The 16809-nt window shown below is 42.1% G+C and overlaps 1 protein-coding gene across 1 annotated transcript in view; it reads right to left on the bottom strand.

Moving 5' to 3' along the window:
• Nucleotides 1–16809, bottom strand: part of Aldh1a2 (aldehyde dehydrogenase 1 family member A2) — a 59520-nt gene that overhangs the window by 15586 nt on the left and 27125 nt on the right. Inside the window, exons 2-7 of the mRNA XM_069995326.1 lie at nt 13867–13971; nt 13582–13722; nt 11029–11158; nt 5145–5206; nt 2204–2332; nt 1981–2094 (exon numbers count right to left, since the gene is read on the bottom strand). Coding sequence (XP_069851427.1) covers nt 1981–2094; nt 2204–2332; nt 5145–5206; nt 11029–11158; nt 13582–13722; nt 13867–13971 — 681 coding nt within the window. The remainder of the gene's footprint in view (nt 1–1980; nt 2095–2203; nt 2333–5144; nt 5207–11028; nt 11159–13581; nt 13723–13866; nt 13972–16809) is intronic.

The raw sequence follows: 16809 nt of genomic DNA, 5'->3' as shown, positions 1-16809 counted from the left end.
GAGCAGATTCAAATCCACATGGAAGGGAAATGTTCAATCTAGAAGAATCTATGTAATTTCCCAAGTAGTTGGCAAAAGTTAGAAAAGAGTGGATAAAATAGAGAGGTAAATAACTATACATTCAAAGGGTTTGGGATTACGGGATCATTTGGGTTGCCTATGAAATTACTTCACCTGCCACTACAAATATGTATAATAACCAGTTATTTTTCATAGGCTAGACAGATGTTTCTTTCAGAGGTTCTCTAGCATCTGCCACTTACATCATACAAAGAAAGAAACCAGAAGATTGCTGTCTCAGATGCTGCAGAATCGATTCCTCTCCTCTTGAAAGAAGTATGGGAATGTGGACACTGGAAATTTTAGCTGAAATTGCATCTATGCACACCACAGTAAAACTGTCTCACTCTTGTGACTATTCCTAACAGAGAAACACTTTACTAGACCACCTTCTATCCTTCTTCCCAAATTTCCTCCTTTCCCTTCCTCTTCTTCCTTTTCCTTCCCCTTCCCTCTTCCTTCTCCTTTTCTTTTCCTCCTTCATTTTCTCTCTCACTTCCTTCCTTGCTTCCTTTCTCCCTCCACCTCTTACTCTTTATCCTTTTTCTTTAAAAAGTACATGTTTCATTGTCAATGTTCTTCTTATGAAACTAGAGAGTTCCTTGTGTTAATAGAAGGCTACAGTAATCCAAAGAGTGAGGTATGGATGAATCAGCAGATACCCAGATAAGTGAACCAGAATAGAGAGTCGAGAAATAAACTCAAACAGCCATGGACAACTCATACTTCAAAAAGACACAATGGCAATTCAGTGGCAGCAAGTCTTTTCAAGAAATGGTACCAAATGACAGTCATCAAAAACAAAAAAAAAGGAAAAGAAAAGCCTCGTCTATGCCGCATAACATATACAAAATTAGCTCAAAGTAGATCATATGCCTAAATGTAAAACAAAAACAAAAAGACACCCCATAAGGTTCCTAGAAGGAAACCTAGGAGATCTTTGGGCTTTTAAATTAGGCAAAGGTTTTCCAGACCCAGCACAAAAACCTTGATCCACAAGAGAAAATACTGATGAACTAGATAGCAACAAATTAAGACCATCTGCTCTTCCAAAGACACTGTTGAGAGAAAGACAAGATGACCCACAAGTCTTGGAGAAAATATTTGCAAATCACAAAGGACTTGCATCCAAAAAACACAGAGAGATCTTTCCAAATTCAGCAGTATGGAAACAAACAATGCCACTCCCAAGGCAAAGATGAAAAGATACCCCACCAAAGAAAACAACAGTGGCAAGATACACTAATGAAAAGATACTCAGTAACACAGAACTGGAAATAACCCAGTTATATAAATGATATAACCCCGTATGCATATTTCAATGATTGAACTTAAAAAGAATACTGACCAAACCAAATGATGGTGAAGATGAAATTGAGTTGGCAGTTTTTCATTTTGCTGGTAGGAATGGAAAATGGTAGAACCACTTTGGAAAACATACCAGTTGTTGAACTACCATAGGATGCGGTCATCCATTCCTGGGTATTTGAGACATTTGATTCTAAACAAATGTTTATAGAGGCTTCGAATCAAAAAGCCAGCTGAAAGATGAGGCCAGCGGCTGACACCTGTAATCCTAGCTACTCAGGAGGCTGAGATCTGAGGACTGTAGTTCAAAGCCAGGCTGAGCAGACTTACTTGAGAGACTCTTATCTCCAACGAACCACCAAAAGCTGGAAATGGAGGTGAGACTCAAGTGGTAGGGCACTAGCCTAGAGCACAAAAGCTCAGGGACAGTATCCAAGCCATGAATACAGCCCAGGAACTACAGGAAAATGAAAACAAAAACACTCAGAGACGTCTTCCCTCGAGGGGTCCACAGGCACCCCTGCTTTCCCATTCACTGGTGTTCTACCAATGTGATCCTCTGAGGATCTGAGTGCTCGCTACCCTGAGGGTTCAGGTCTCTCAGGGACCTACCTCAGTAGAGCCTGTGAATGCGATCTTGTCTATGCCAGTGTGAGAAGCTATGGCTGCCCCAGCTGTTGGCCCAAATCCTGGCAGAATATTGATGACTCCAGGTGGAAAACCAGCCTGAGAAAACAGGATTGGAGGAGATGAGTCTCGTGTAAGCGCATGCATTGCGTTAGCCAGGTTATGTTCCACAGGCTCCAAGGGCGGGGATGAAGTCAGTGTCTCCTACCTCCTTGATGAGGGCTCCCATATAGAGCGCACTGAGCGGTGTCTGCTCGGCTGGTTTAATAACCACTGTGTTACCACAGCACAGCGCGGGGGCAATTTTCCAGGCAAACATCAGCAGGGGGAAGTTCCACTGAAAGGAAAACACAAGAACCAAGGTTGATAGATGGAAAAAAAGATTTCTCCATGACTGTGTTTTCAAGCTGTGACATCTTAAGAGTTCTCAAATCAGTCTTCAACGTAAATCTTGTCTACCATAAAGTCTAGATGTTTGGGGGTGGGGTGGGCGTGTCTTAATGATTTCATTAAGGATAGAACAGCTGGGCACCAGTGGCTCACACCTATAATCCTAGCCACTCAGGAGGCTGAGATCTGAGGATTGAGGTTCGAAGCCAGCCAGGGCAGGCAAGGCCATGAAACTCTGATCTCCAGTTTAGAAGTGGCCCTGTGGCTCAAGGTGGTACAGCACTAACCTTGAGCAAAAATGCTCAGGGACAGCACCCAGGCCCTGAGTTCAAGCCCTATGAAGAAGAAGAATAACAACAGAATAGAATAATGCTGGCCTTGAAAAAACATCTCCTTTACTTTCTCTTCCACAAAATTGCTCTATTCCAACTACCCATCAAAAGAAATCTCATGACATAAGAGAGTTTCTGTGTGTGTGTGTGTGTGTGTGTGTGTGTGTGTGTGTGTGTGTGTGTGTGTGTGTGTGTGTGTGTGTGTGTGTGTGTGTGTGTGTGTGTGTGTGTGTGTGTGTGTGTGTGTGTGTGTGTGTGTGTGTGTGTGTGTGTGTGTGTGTCTCCCAGGACTTGAACTCAGGCTCTGGCCACTGTCCCTGAGCTTTTATGCTTAAGTCTCATGCTCTACCACTTGAGCCAAAGCTCCACTTCCTTTTCCTTTGTTTTGGTTTTCATGCCTGCTATTTTACGTATTTTCTGTCATTAGAGTTTCCTTCTAAGAAGTTCTCAGATGGGAAAATTTTGTCTTGAATTTTTTTTTTTGGGGGGGGGGGGCGGGGTCCAGTTGTGGGACCTGAACTCTGGGCTTGGGCGCTGTCCCTCAGCTCTTCAGCTCAAGGCTAGTGCTCTACCACTTGAGCCACAGCGCCACTTCCACCTTTTTTCTTTTTGCTTATGTGGTGCTGAGGAATCGAACCCAGGGCCTCTGGTTTGCAAGGCAAGCACTCTACCACTGAGCCACCTTCCCAGCCCCTTGAATTTTTTTTTAAACACCAGGATTTTCACACTGATGTGTGCCGTTCACTGTGGGAAAACTAGAAAGAAAATTCTAGCTGTGAATTCTATTGGAGTCAACGTGCCTTTCAAAGCAGCATGTCTTCATAAGTGTATTACCATGAAACACATGATTATAATGAAACGCATCTACTGGCAAGTATGGGGGAAAAAATATCTGCGTCCTTCTCACTTCCAAAGAAGTTCAAGAAAACCAAACCATACTTCTGAGAGCCTATCAATTTGGGGCCTAAAATGATTAAAGCTGAATCTTAGCAAGTTATTACTCTTGTATTGTTAGAAGCTCGGGGATGAGACTCATTACTATCAGGTGTCATTGAGCATTTCATTAAAGAGGAAAAGAATATTTCTGGTCCCCTGGCTCCAGCCCTTGACCACAACGTGTTTCTGCCTGAATCATCTCAGCTGCCAGCCTTGAAGGATTCTTACTGGTTCTGGCAAGGCTGCAAAAATATACAAGTGTCTTGCCTTCACCAAACACCCAATTTCTTTTCCTCGTAGTTGTTTATAAACTTGGGAGTCCTCGGTGATGTTTTAATTCCATCTACAGTGTATAAATCTTGGCGTGCAGTAAGTGAGCCGAGCTAGCTGACAGGCTTTTCCCCTGTCAGGAAGCTGCAGCTCTGAGGGTCTGGGGAAGAGCAAGAGATGCAGGTTTGGGCCTTGCAAGAAAGGTGACAGACCCACCCCTGAGCAGATCTAAAGGAGACTTCACTGTGTGTGTGTGTGTGTGTGTGTGTGTGTGTGTGTGTGTGTGTGTGTGTGTGTGTGTGTGTAATAAAAGCACAAGAATATCAACCAACCCTCTTAGTTCCCCCCAATTCATTCCCTAATAAACTGATATATTGATCATTTAAGTAAATATTAATAACGCCATAAAACCTTTGTTATCCCTCCCCAAAGCCAAAGCTTTGAGCCTCCCTTTTGGAAGCCCTGGCCAGTACTATTAGCTAGGCCTGTTAGAAGATACAGTGATGTTTTATATCATGCCAAGGATGTGTATGAGAAAGAGAGAGAAAGAGCGCAGCGCAAAGGACAATGTTTAATGTTCCAATCCAAACACTAAGCGCTACATCTATTTCCCTTTACAGCCCGGCATGGTTTCAATTACAACTGTGACATTAATGGTATGGCTGCGTCTTCTGTAGCGTCTATCTTCTAGAATCTTGTGAGGAGAAACAGTGGGAAAGGATAGGGTTGAAAAACCATATTAAATACACACACACACACACACACACACACACACACACACACACACACACACACACACACACACACACACACACACACACACACACACACACACACACGCTTGCCTGGGGAGAAAAAAAAAAAAGGTGAGTCACAGACCTTAAAACTAAACAAGCAAATAGAGCAAAGCACTAATTTTCCATGAGCAGAAGGGACACCCACAACCAAGGGTAGGTTATTAATACACGGGGCTTGGCTTATTTTAATCATGAGAATTCTATGACTCGAGAACTCAAATCCTGGTAACAGAGCTGAAAGCCTAAGAACCTGTTCAAATAAGCATTCGCAGGGAGGCTGTTCAAGATATGTCAACAACATGAGTTTAGTTCTTTTTCTTCCCAGTAATGGAAAACACACATTCACCAAGGACCATGTTTTATGTGTCGTTAAGGGAACTGAGTCAAATGAAAATAAATAGGAGGTGTGAGGAGATACACTCACTGGGATGATCTGTCCACACACTCCGATGGGCTCGTGTCTTGTAAAGGTGAAGTAATCTCCATCTGAAAGAAATAAGTGTGAAAGGGTAAGAACCGAGGAAGAGGAGGAAGAGGGAGAACTTTGGTAGCTGTAAAATTAGAAGTGAAGTTGAAAAGAACCATCCTACTGAGCCACAAACAAAAGAGCTCTGTTTGGGCCTAAGCAACCTTGGGGTATGTCTTGCACAGAGCCAGAGTCATGACAGGATGACCTCTGAGGCAAATGAAGGACACATTGGCTAATGGGCCCTACTAGAAGCCTTTGGAGTCAAGAACAAATGGGCACTAGAAATACTCAAAATTCAGCCAGGTGCAAATGGCTCAGAGGAAGCTGAGATCTGAGGATCACAGTTCAAAGCCAGCCTGGACAGGAAAGTCCATGAGACTTTTATCTCCAATTAACCACCAAAAAGCCAAAAGTAGAGTTGTGGTTCAAGCAGTAGAATGCTAGCCTTGAGCAAAAAAGCTCAGGGACAGTACCCAGGCCCTAAGTTCAAGCCCTGGGATCAACACACACACACACACACACACACACACACACACACACACACACACACACACACACACACACACACACACACACACACACACACACACACACACACACACACACACACACACACACACAGATTCAATTTTATATTAATATTAAAATAAGCTGTAGGACAGTTTTTGATTTAAAAATGGGAGAGGCTGAAACCTTTAAATAACTTTCTAAATCTTTTTTTTTTAATGGCAAAGAAAATATTACTGAGCAAATTTAAAATGCTGGGCAACTGGAGGGGGGAAAAAAAGATGTGGAGTAAAAAGTAAGATACATGCCATAACTCAATCCAGCTGTCAAAATGCACTCCATGCATACTGGTGGAACATAGGCAGGCCCAGGGCTATTTAAAGAAGGCAGAAGTCCACTTCAAAGGAGGAGTCCATCAATAACCCAAAGCCACCACCCTACACTGCATACAGAAATGAGGACCCATGCTTGGATCCCAGGGGGCTAGCAGGAGAAGCGCTGGATGGGAATTTTATAACCGTGTTGTTCTTATAGGCATCATAGGCAATTGGAATAATCAGCCAGAAAGTCCAAACCACAATTCTTCTTCTTTAGAAAAACAGCATGGCCTTTATCTGAACAAGTTCACAAAGTTAACTGAATGCACTAAAGAATGGATTGCTTTTAGGCCATGGCTTTTGTTTCTGGAATTGGCAAAAAAAAAAAAAAAAAAAAAAATCCCTCTTGCTGGCCCTTTGACCACTAGAGAGTGTCTGTCTGTCTGTCTGTCTCTCTCTCTCTCTCTCTCCTCTCTTTCTCCTCTCTCTCTCTCTTTCCCCCCTTTCTCTTTCTCTCTCCTTTCCTCTCCTTCACCACCTCCCCCCCCCCCAAATATAGAGTCCTCAGGGAACAAAACGATACTCAGCTAATGCTTAGAGAAGTACAATGGTTAAGGACTGAGGATGGAAGTGTGTGGGTTTGGGAAAGACAAATGAGGTCCATCATTGTCTGTCAACACACCTTAATAGCTAACATTGACCATCCATTGCTATTTAAAATGAATTCAAAATTATACATTTAAAAATTAAACAACATGCCAGGCGCTGTTAGCTCACGCCTGTAATCCTAGCTACTCAGGAGGCTGAGATCTGAGGATCACGGTTTAAAGCCAGCCCGGGCAGGTACCTCTGTAAGACTCTTATTTCCAATTAACCACCAGAAAGCTGGAAGTGGTACTGTGTTTCAAGCAGTAGAGCATTTGCCTTGAGCTGAAGAGCTGAGGAACAGCACCCAGGCCCAGAGTTCAAGACCCACGACTGACAAATAAATATACAACTAAAATTAAGGTGCTCCTCTCCCTCTCTCTATTTCTCTCTTTGGCCTCAGACCTCTGATTTCTCTTCCCAGTATTAGCCATTGTCTGTTTCTGGTACATACTTTCAAGGAACTTCTATTCATGGACAAATCTTTTAATGACCTTCTCTTTTCTTTTTTTCTAAATACAAATGGAACTGTGGTATCTAGTCTTATATTTCATTCTTCTCTCCTTTCTGTATATAGCTAGTCCATCATAATGGCTGCATGTTATTGCATGGCCTGAACAAGTAACAGTAATTTTGTCCCATTCCTGAAGATCATCAAAATAACTTTCAGTGTTGTCTATTATAAATAATGCTACAAAGACGATCATTTTATATATAACTGAGGAATTTCTTGAACAAAGTATATGCACATTTCACAGAAAACATAGACAAAAATCTTTAAAAAGCTGACCACGATAAGGAATTGAACTTGACTTCAAAATAATGTCCCAACAGAAACTGAACTATTGGAAATAAGCCTTCTTCCTAGGGCTGGGAAGGTGGCTCAGAGGTAGAGAGCTTGCCTTGCATGCATGAGGCCCTGGGTTCGATTCCTCAGCTCCACATAAGCAAAAAGAAAAAAGCCGGAAGTGGTGCTGTGGCTCAAGTGGTAGAGCGCTAGCCTTGAGCTGAAGAGCTGAGGGACAGCGCCCAGGCCCAGAGTTCAAGCCCCATGACCAGATCCCCCCCCCAAAAAAGACTTCTTCCTAGGATACTCTGTTCTCTGATTTGATAAATATTGACCTGAGGGAGTGCACAATAGGGACCAGATCTGCCCCCCAAGGGTCACATTGAAAACTTCTGCCATATGCAAATGGCGCATACACTACCATGTGCACAGTACCTTCTGTTAAATCAACTCATCTTTAACAAATATGAACATAGCTACTTGTTAGATTCATTTAAAAAAATCTAGAAAATAACAAGAAAATCTAGAAAATAACAAGAGTTAAGTTAGGTTTTCTTTTCACATTCTTCAAATCCAAAGATTTGAAGATGCTTACTAGTTTACTGTTTTGTACCACCTGGCATGTTACCACTGTTATAGGGGAGCTGTCTAGTGCTTCTCAAATTTACATGAGAACCGGAAGCATCTGACTGTGTTCTGAATGCAGACTCAGACTCCACAGGCCTGGGAAGACATCAAAGACTCTATCACCTGAGACACACCCCCAGTTCTTTTGTTTATCACTAACTTTTCCCTGACTGTCCTCAAATTCGAGGTCTTTCTACCTCTACTTCTTGAGTGGCTAGGATGATAGGTGTGTGACATCTAGCCCAGTTTGAACATTGCCCTTAATACTTTTTAATGATAAATTAAGAATACCACAATATGTTTCTATAGAAACTTACAAAATGACTTTCACATCCTTATTTCATTTTATACTCAAAATGAGCCCAGAGGCTCATGCCTATAATCCTAACTACTCAGGAGACTGAGATCGGAGGATCATGGTTCGAAGCCAGCTTGTGTAGGAAAGTCTGTGACACTCTTAGGTCCAGTTAATCACAGAAAAAGTTGGAAGAGGTGTTATGGCTCACAGGGAGAAGCACTAGCCTTGAGCAAAAGGAGTTTAGGGACTGTGCCTGGGCCCAGAGTTCAAGAAAAATAAATGAATACATATCAGAAAAAAATGAATATATATCAGCAGAAAAAATAAATGAATATATACCACAATCAGAACATTTCCTTGACCATCCTGGGACTGAAACTTGGGGCCACATGCTTGCTAAACAAGAACTCTACCATTGGAGCCACATTTCCAACCCTTTTTTCATTTTGAGTTTATTTTTTCAGATAATGTCTTACACTTGTCCCTAGGCTAGCCTTGGACTGTGAGCCCCACACTTTCTCCTCGTGCCCAGCTGTAATTACAGGCCTGTGCCATCAGAGCTGATGTTGTGTGCATGGGTGGGTATGTGTTGAGATCGGGTCTGGCTAACCACATCTGCCTTTGAAGGTATATCTCAGTTTTACCACTATTCCATTCCATGGTCTTGAAGAAAGTCATCTTATTTCCCTGGATCCTTCGGGGTTCCTGGGGGTCCTTGAAGCTTCAGCTGAAGTCTCTCGCTGGGCCTGACTTCATTGCCACTGACAGTTCAGACCCCACTGACACTCCTTGGTGAAAGGCAGGGTGGACACAGGACACAGCCCCTCACTCCTGTTTGGACTGCATGCTTTCCACTACCCTTTCACTGGGGAGAGCACTGACCAGGGCAAGCAGATCGAAGGCAAAGCCTGAAGACCCAAGTCAGTAAAGTGTCCATGTTTTAGCCTATTCTTCAGCATTAACAGGTAAAACTGGAAAAAGCTCCAAGATAAATAATGAAATGTGACCCGAGTCGTTTTTAACCTCCTTTTGTTGAATGATACATCCTAAGGTTCAACATAAAGCATAGGCTAAATTTGTTCACATACCCTAAAAAAAAATCAATAAGATTAGCACTCAATACAGAGAAAAATCTAAGGTGACATAAGCCCATTAGCTTCCATTTCTCCGTCACAAAAACTGAACACAAGCTTGGACTTGTCCTCCATCGTTAGGGGGTTGTAGATAGGAGAGGAGCAGAGGATTCTGATATAGGTAAAATAATAAGAATAATCAAAATGAGAAAATACTTCTCCTGGGGACTGCTGTGAGATACAAATGAGCATGAAGAAAGCCTTCCACAAATCACAGTAATGGTTATTATTTATCATCATAACTGGGGCTTGCCGTAGTAAAGGGTCAAAGCTCAGGATTTATGGTCAGAGAGAATGGCTCCATTGGGTAATGGCAGGAAATAATGGAGAGTGTAGGAAAGGAAATAACATCAAGACCCTTGTGAATCAAGTTCACGTTGCCTTTAATTCTGCAATCACATCCCATGGTGGGATGGAATGGATAGAAGTGGGACAAACTCCCAATTCAGAGGAGGAGGCCACTGGTAAATGGCTCAGAAGTGAGTATCCTAGCCAGGTGTCAGTGGCTCACACCTGTAATCCTAGCTACTCTGAGACAGATCCTGAGGAATATGGTTCAAAGCCAACCTGGGCATAAAAATCTTTGAGGGGGCTGGGAAGGTGGCTCAGTGGTAGAGCGCTTGCCTTGCATGCCTGAGGCCCTGGGTTCAACTCCTCAGCACCACATAAGCAAAAAGAAAAAAGCCGGAAGTAGCGCTGTGGTAGAGTGCTAGCCTTGAGTTGAAGAGCTGAAGGCCAGAGTTCAGGCCCCACGACCGGACCCAAAAAAAAATTTTAAAAAGTCTTTGAGACTCCATCTCTAAAATAACCAGCAAAAGGGAAATGTGGAGGCATAGTTTAAGAAGTAGATAAGCATGCAGGTAAGCTGAACGCGTATGAATCCCTGAGTTCAAACCCTGAGTTCAAAGCGAGCATCCTTTCTCCTCTTTCAAAGACTTTTGGTTAGAAGCTCCTTCAGGGGAACAAAGAATAGACAGTTTTTTACATACATTACCCCTCTGCAGTCAAAGTACTTTCTCTAAGTGTGATTTTGATCAAAGCATTCATCTGTTGGAAGCAATTCAGTGTCTCAGCATTGATGGTGAAATAAAACTTGTAGCCTGGCTGACCCAGGCTCCAACTATGCTCTCAGACCCAGCAGTGCATCGTAGAATATTTCCTTCTGAGGAGTGGATGTTATGGTTCAAGAGGGCGAAGGCCAAGTCTCGGAATTTTCCCTGACATCCCAATGCCCACCATACTTTCAAACTCCCGGCCCCTAGCCAAGCACTTAGTGGTTGGTTAATAGACATAGACCTATTCATAGATGGATTCAAGTTGCTTGTCCCTACATGTACTTGTAGAATGTCTACACACAGAAGGAGGGACCGTGTCAGAGTCAGCGATGCTTTGGTTCTAGGCGCAGCTCAAGTTGCTAGACTCGTCTGAGAGCTACGCTGAGTAGCTGCTACCCATTTGGGGTGATGAGACTGAGTTTCTGGATGAACCCCCCATTCCCTTTCTGACACAGTTGTGTTTCACCTACCTACAGGAATGGTCATTCCATGAATCTTATCAGCCCAACCTGCATAATACCGCAGAGTTTTGATGACGCCCTGCAAATCCACATAAAAAGCTTGCAGGAATGGTTTGCCACCATTTAAGGATTCCATAGTCTGTAGGAAAAGAAAGGAAGAGGAATTTAATCGCATGCATTTTTCCAGGTATAAAGAGTTTCTGAAGCAAAGGAAAAGAGGGAAAAGACCTGTAATCCTAACTACTCAGGAGACTGAGATCTGAGGATTAAGGTTCAACGCCAGCCAGCCCAGGCAGGAAAACCTGTGAAACTCTAATCTCCGATTAACCACCAAAAAGCTAGAAGTTCAAGTGGTAGAATGCTAGCATCAAGCAAAAAAGCTCAGGCACAGCACCCAAGCCCAAAGGGCAAGCCTCAGAACTGGTGCATGCACGGGGAAGGGGGGGAAAGGGGGAAGGGAAGAACATGCAAATGGCTATGAATGGTGATGCATACTCGTTTAACTCCGATTTTCCAAATAGAAATGTCTAGTATGCAAGTGTGGTTTGAGTTTCTAGTAAAATCCACAATGAGCACATACATGCTTGTGTCTGTGTATTTTCAATGACTACTGTCCAAATACATAAGCGCGGCACTCCTTTAACTGACAAGAAGGAAATGTTCGGCTTGTCAAACTACCTTCTGGTATATTAATAACCAGAGCTGAAGAGGGATTTGTTTTTTGGAGTCTACACTAGTAACCTGAATCCATAAAGAGGAATGGGGACATAGATTTTTTTTTTATGCAATTGAGGAGAAAATAAAATGTTCTCCACAGCTGCCAGGACCCCCACCGAGAGAAAGAATACTCACAGTGCACAGCAAGTTTATTTATTACCATCAAATAAACAAGATCGCCCTTAGGGAAGCCCACACTTTTAACAACTTAAAGGCTGGTTTCAAGTAAACATTTAGATTAACAACCATTATGTATTAACAGCAAAGAATCTGGTCCATTTAATTAAAAAAATCGCAATATTAAGCAGTTTTACATTCTAACCATTATGATTTTTTTTTTATGGCATGTTCCTACACAGATTAAACCTGTAAGGAAAACAATGAGAAACAAGGAGTTCTTCTGACTTGAGATAGATTAAAGGTATTACAGGCTTAACAAATGTAAGTATATTTTTAATAACTTTCATGGTTTCCCCTCCAAGGACATTTTATAACACAGCCTGGTATAAAAATGATGGGATTACTGACAAAGCTACCATTGAATTGTTTTCCACTCATTATTTACAGTGCAGTTTATTTATTAAATGGACAAGATGAAACTCATCATAGAATGTCTCATGTCTACTGTTCACTGGTACTTTTAGGAACTTAATACGTTTTTAAGATGGTATTACAAGCTGCATTACAGGTGTGGGTGTGTCATCTTAGATAGTCAGGAGGCTGAGATCTGAGGATTGAGGTTTAAAGCCAGCTTGGGGAGGAAAGTCGGTGGGACTCTTATCTCCAAAAAAACTGCCCAAAAGCTGCAAATAGAGGTGTGGTAGAGTGCTGGCCTTGAGCAAAAGAAGTCCATTGACAGTACCCAGGCACTGAGTTCAAGCCCCAGGACCAGACCAAAACAAAAAATGAAAACAAAAGGTGGGCATTACATTCTCTGTGCAGCTAGCATAGAGCCAAGCTGTACACAACACAGAATGAAGTACAAGTCAACCAAGAGACAGTTTTCATCTCCCCAGAACTCTGAATTCTCTAAAAAGCTGCCATATACTTAAAGAGCAGCAATAACAAAATCATCTAGAGCTGGGCACCAGTGGCCCACACTTTTAATGCTAGCTGCTCAAGAGGCTGAGACTGAGGATTGTGGTTCAACACCAGCCTGGACAGAAAAATCCTGAGGAGAGTCTTATCTCCAATTAGCCACGCAAAACAAAACAAAACAAAACAAAAAAACGCAAGCAGAGCTGTGGGCTCAAAGTGGTGGAGTGCTAGCCTTGAGCAAAAGACCTCAGGGACTGCATTCAGACCCTGGGTTCAGGCCTTATAGCCAACAGTAACAACAACAACAACAAAAATGCTCTAGGGTGGGGTAAGGTCCTGGGAGAAAGATTGCTCTGATTGCTCTAGTGAAAAGAAAGTTAGTGTCTCTCTTTCCTTGTGTATCTAAAAAAATGATAGGACAAACAAAGCCTAAGAGCAAAGGTCTGCAGCCCTCTGCTTCGGAAGGGTAACCAGAATTTGCAGGGGGTAGTGGTCCTATCAGATCCTCCAGAGTATTGCTGGGGATAGGTTTATGCAAGCTGCCTGGTGCTTGATAGGTTTTATAGGCAGGGGAAAGTAAAGGACTTACTAATCTCGCAGTGTTACAGTCGTTCTTCAAAATGCAAAGAGGAGAGACACTCAGATGATTCTCTACTTCCCCCACTTTATCCCCAAGTATACACCGCTCCCATTTCCTAGGTGTATTCTGCACATCCTATCTTCCCTGCAGATCTGCCTCCCGGCCCATGTTCCTAAAGACCGAAGAACCGTGATTCTGGAGTAAAGACTCCTCCTTAGGCTACTTACTGCAAGAACTGCCCTGTCTCGTTCCACTAAGTCTGCAAGCTTGTCCAACAGACGTCCTCTCTCTGAAGCATCCATCCTTCTCCACACTGAGCCAAGGGAGAAAGCCAGGCGGGCTGCCTGCACTGCTTTGTCTATATCCGCCTGTTAGGGAAGAGGTACAATGAAAGGGAGAGGAACCATCGGCTCTTGGGCTCCCAAGGTAAGTGATGGTGTCTGATCGAGTGCATGTCTACTGCTCCCCTGACTTGACAGGTGTTACTTCGTAGAGAATCTGGAAGCACATACCTTGTCGGCCTCTTGGACTTCACACAGCTGCTCTCCTGTGGCTGGGTTGTAGACAGGGAACACTCGCCCGCTGTCTGAGTTCTGCCACTCATTGTTAATAAAGATCTAGGAAAGGAGACAATACAATGGGATCTGTGATGCAGGCGATCAGAAGCCAAGCAGTGTGGCAGTCGCCTGGTAATAATACTAGAGCTGTACACTTGAGGGTGTCAGGCAAGTGTAAACCTTGAAGCATTACAAGACACCCTAAACAGAGTCCTGTCTCACCCCACTCCCTCTCAATCCGGGAATTCCCTCCAAGTTGTTTTGGTTTTGATGTTGTCCAAAGACTTAAGAGTGTTTAGCTTTAGCTGAACATGTCAACCAGCAAGAGAGACAATGTCTGATTAGCACTGGGACAAATGGGCACCATGTGCTCCTGATACAACGCACTAAAAAAAGATCATTTTACATTCCCATCAGCAATTAAGAAGTGCTTCTGGGGCTGGGAAGGTGGCTCAGTGGTAGAGCGCTTGCCTTGCATGCCTGAGGCCCTGGGTTCGATTCCTCAGCACCACATAAGAAAAAAGAAAAAAGCCAGAAGTGGCGCTGTGGCTCAAGTGGTAGAGTGCTAGCCTTGAGCTGAAGAGCTGAGGGACAGCGCCCAGGCCCAGAGTTCAGGCCCCACGACCAGACCCCCACCCCCCACCTGACCCCCCCAAAAAAGAAGTGCTTCTGCTCCACAGTCTTCGGCTTTTTGGCTTTTAACCATTCAGACTGGTTTGTAGTAGAAACTCACTGTCCTTTCAGTTTGTAATTCTCTAGTCTTAACTATTCTCAATTTAACTCATTTCTGCTTGCATATTTGTGATTTTCTTCTAATACTCTAGGTTTGCATTATTCATTTTCTAGTTTCCTAAAACAGAAGTTCAGGCTATTTCCTCTCTTCTAATATATGCACTTAATGCCATGACATTAAAAATACTGCTTTAGCTGCATCTCACAGATTTTGAATAAGCTTTATTTTCATTTAATTCTAAATACTTTTAGTTTAGGACTTGTTCATAGGCAGATGTATTACTTATAAGTATGTGGTTTAATATCCAAGTATTGTGGAAGGTTTCCAGATAGCTCTTCAGTTCTAGTTTAATTCTACTGAACCAGAAACCTATTTTTATATGATTTCTAGTAGTTCACATTTGTTAGCATGTGTTTTACAGCCCAGAATGAGGCCTATATCTTGGAGAATATTCTATGTAAGCCTGAGAATAATAAATACGCTGCTGGAGATTTAGTTTTACAATTCCTGGAACTAATATTGGCACTATTCTCTAGAGAAAATCCAGTATTTGTATTTTCATTCAGCTTCCTATTCATTTTGAGATCACTGCTCTTTTAATTAATCAATATAGTAGAAGTAATATATAAATATATGAAGATATGTATTCACTGTTTCTACTTAATATTGTAATATTTGATATTGTAACATAATAAGAAGGAAGGAAGGAAGGAGAGAAAGAAAGAGAGAGAGAAAGCAAGCAAAGCTTGGAAATAAAGGATATCCTCTTACTTTTCAGATGATATGATAACCATGTAGAAATCTATTAAAAAATTACCAGACATATAAATTTGGGAAAGTTGCAAGATATAAGATCAATAGTTAATCAATGTACTATCAAGAGTCACAGAAAAATGAAACTTAAAAAGTATTTTTATAAATATTTGCATACATATATGTGTATATGTAAATATACATATATATGTATACATCTGTATCCTTATATGTGTGTATATATGTGTATATATACATCTATGGATACATAGATGTATATATATGTATATATGCATATACCCATGCATGTATATCTCCAAGATCTAGTGTATTATGACAGAGGGGCCTTGAAAGTAGGTCGTTTATTACCAAAAATGAGAATCCTGTGCAGCAACATTTGGCCACAACTACTAACCTTTGAAAACAGAAAGATTAAAAATAATAGCCCACAGGAAAGTCTAAAGAAGACTTATAGCCCTTGGTTTCATTACAAGCCCCTCATAAGATTAAAGGACCCACAAAGTCTTCCTCCTCATCCTCCTTTGTAGAACAAGTTTCTAGCACATAAATAGCACAGGGAGTATCTGAGCAGAAATTCGGTTTTACAGAAAGAAACCCACGAAATATTTATGTAAGGCCCCGTCTAAGCAAAGAATGGTTTGTAGGAACTACTGAGAAGCCACAGCCTATGTACACACTGCCGTTCTGGAACGTATGATAATATTTCAAAGACAAGATTACTTTCAGGGAAGTTAAATGAGGTAAGACACTGTGATTTAGTGCCTAGATGGAGGGCAGAGATAAGAGTTGCTGGAGTTTGCTTCGGAGCAGGGAGGGCTTTGGTGTGGTGTGGCTGATATGTTAAAAGAACACTTCAGAAAAACGAGAAATAATGAGGGAGTGTGACCTGGGGTAGGGAGAGGGGAAGGCAGAAGAAAGAAATTCTATCCCTAATAAAACCATTCTGCTGGCCTGATCTGCCTCTCTTCCTTGACATTAACTCCTTTCTGAAGCTCATCTGATACCCTGGTTGCAGAAGTGTGACAGAAAAGAAAGAAACATGAGGTTAGGCTATCTCACTCCCATGTACAAGTTCCTCTGATGATTGAGCGGCCCTGACCTGTCAGGGCCGGTGTCTGCCAGAGTAAGTTGAATCCATTCGGGAGATCAAGGCTGGAAAATTACAGAAATCTCTAAAAAAAAAAAAAAAATGAGAGTAGGTAAATCAGAAAGCAGAGTTATAGAAAATAGGAAGACACTAGAAAAGAGAGAAAGATCATTTTTAAGAGATGTCATAAACTAACCACATATTTTAAAAGAGCACTGATTTTTTTTCAAAGTGATTTTTTAAAAAAGAGGAGATTCTAAAAGATAAGGAAAATCGACATTTAAAAAAAAGTATTTGCAGAGCT

This window comes from Dipodomys merriami, unplaced genomic scaffold, assembly GCF_024711535.1.
Source record: "Dipodomys merriami isolate MVZ:Mamm:240054 unplaced genomic scaffold, mDipMer1.0.p SCAF_48, whole genome shotgun sequence".
Classification (NCBI taxonomy): domain Eukaryota; kingdom Metazoa; phylum Chordata; class Mammalia; order Rodentia; family Heteromyidae; genus Dipodomys; species Dipodomys merriami.
This window is presented reverse-complemented; position numbering and strand designations above follow the sequence as displayed.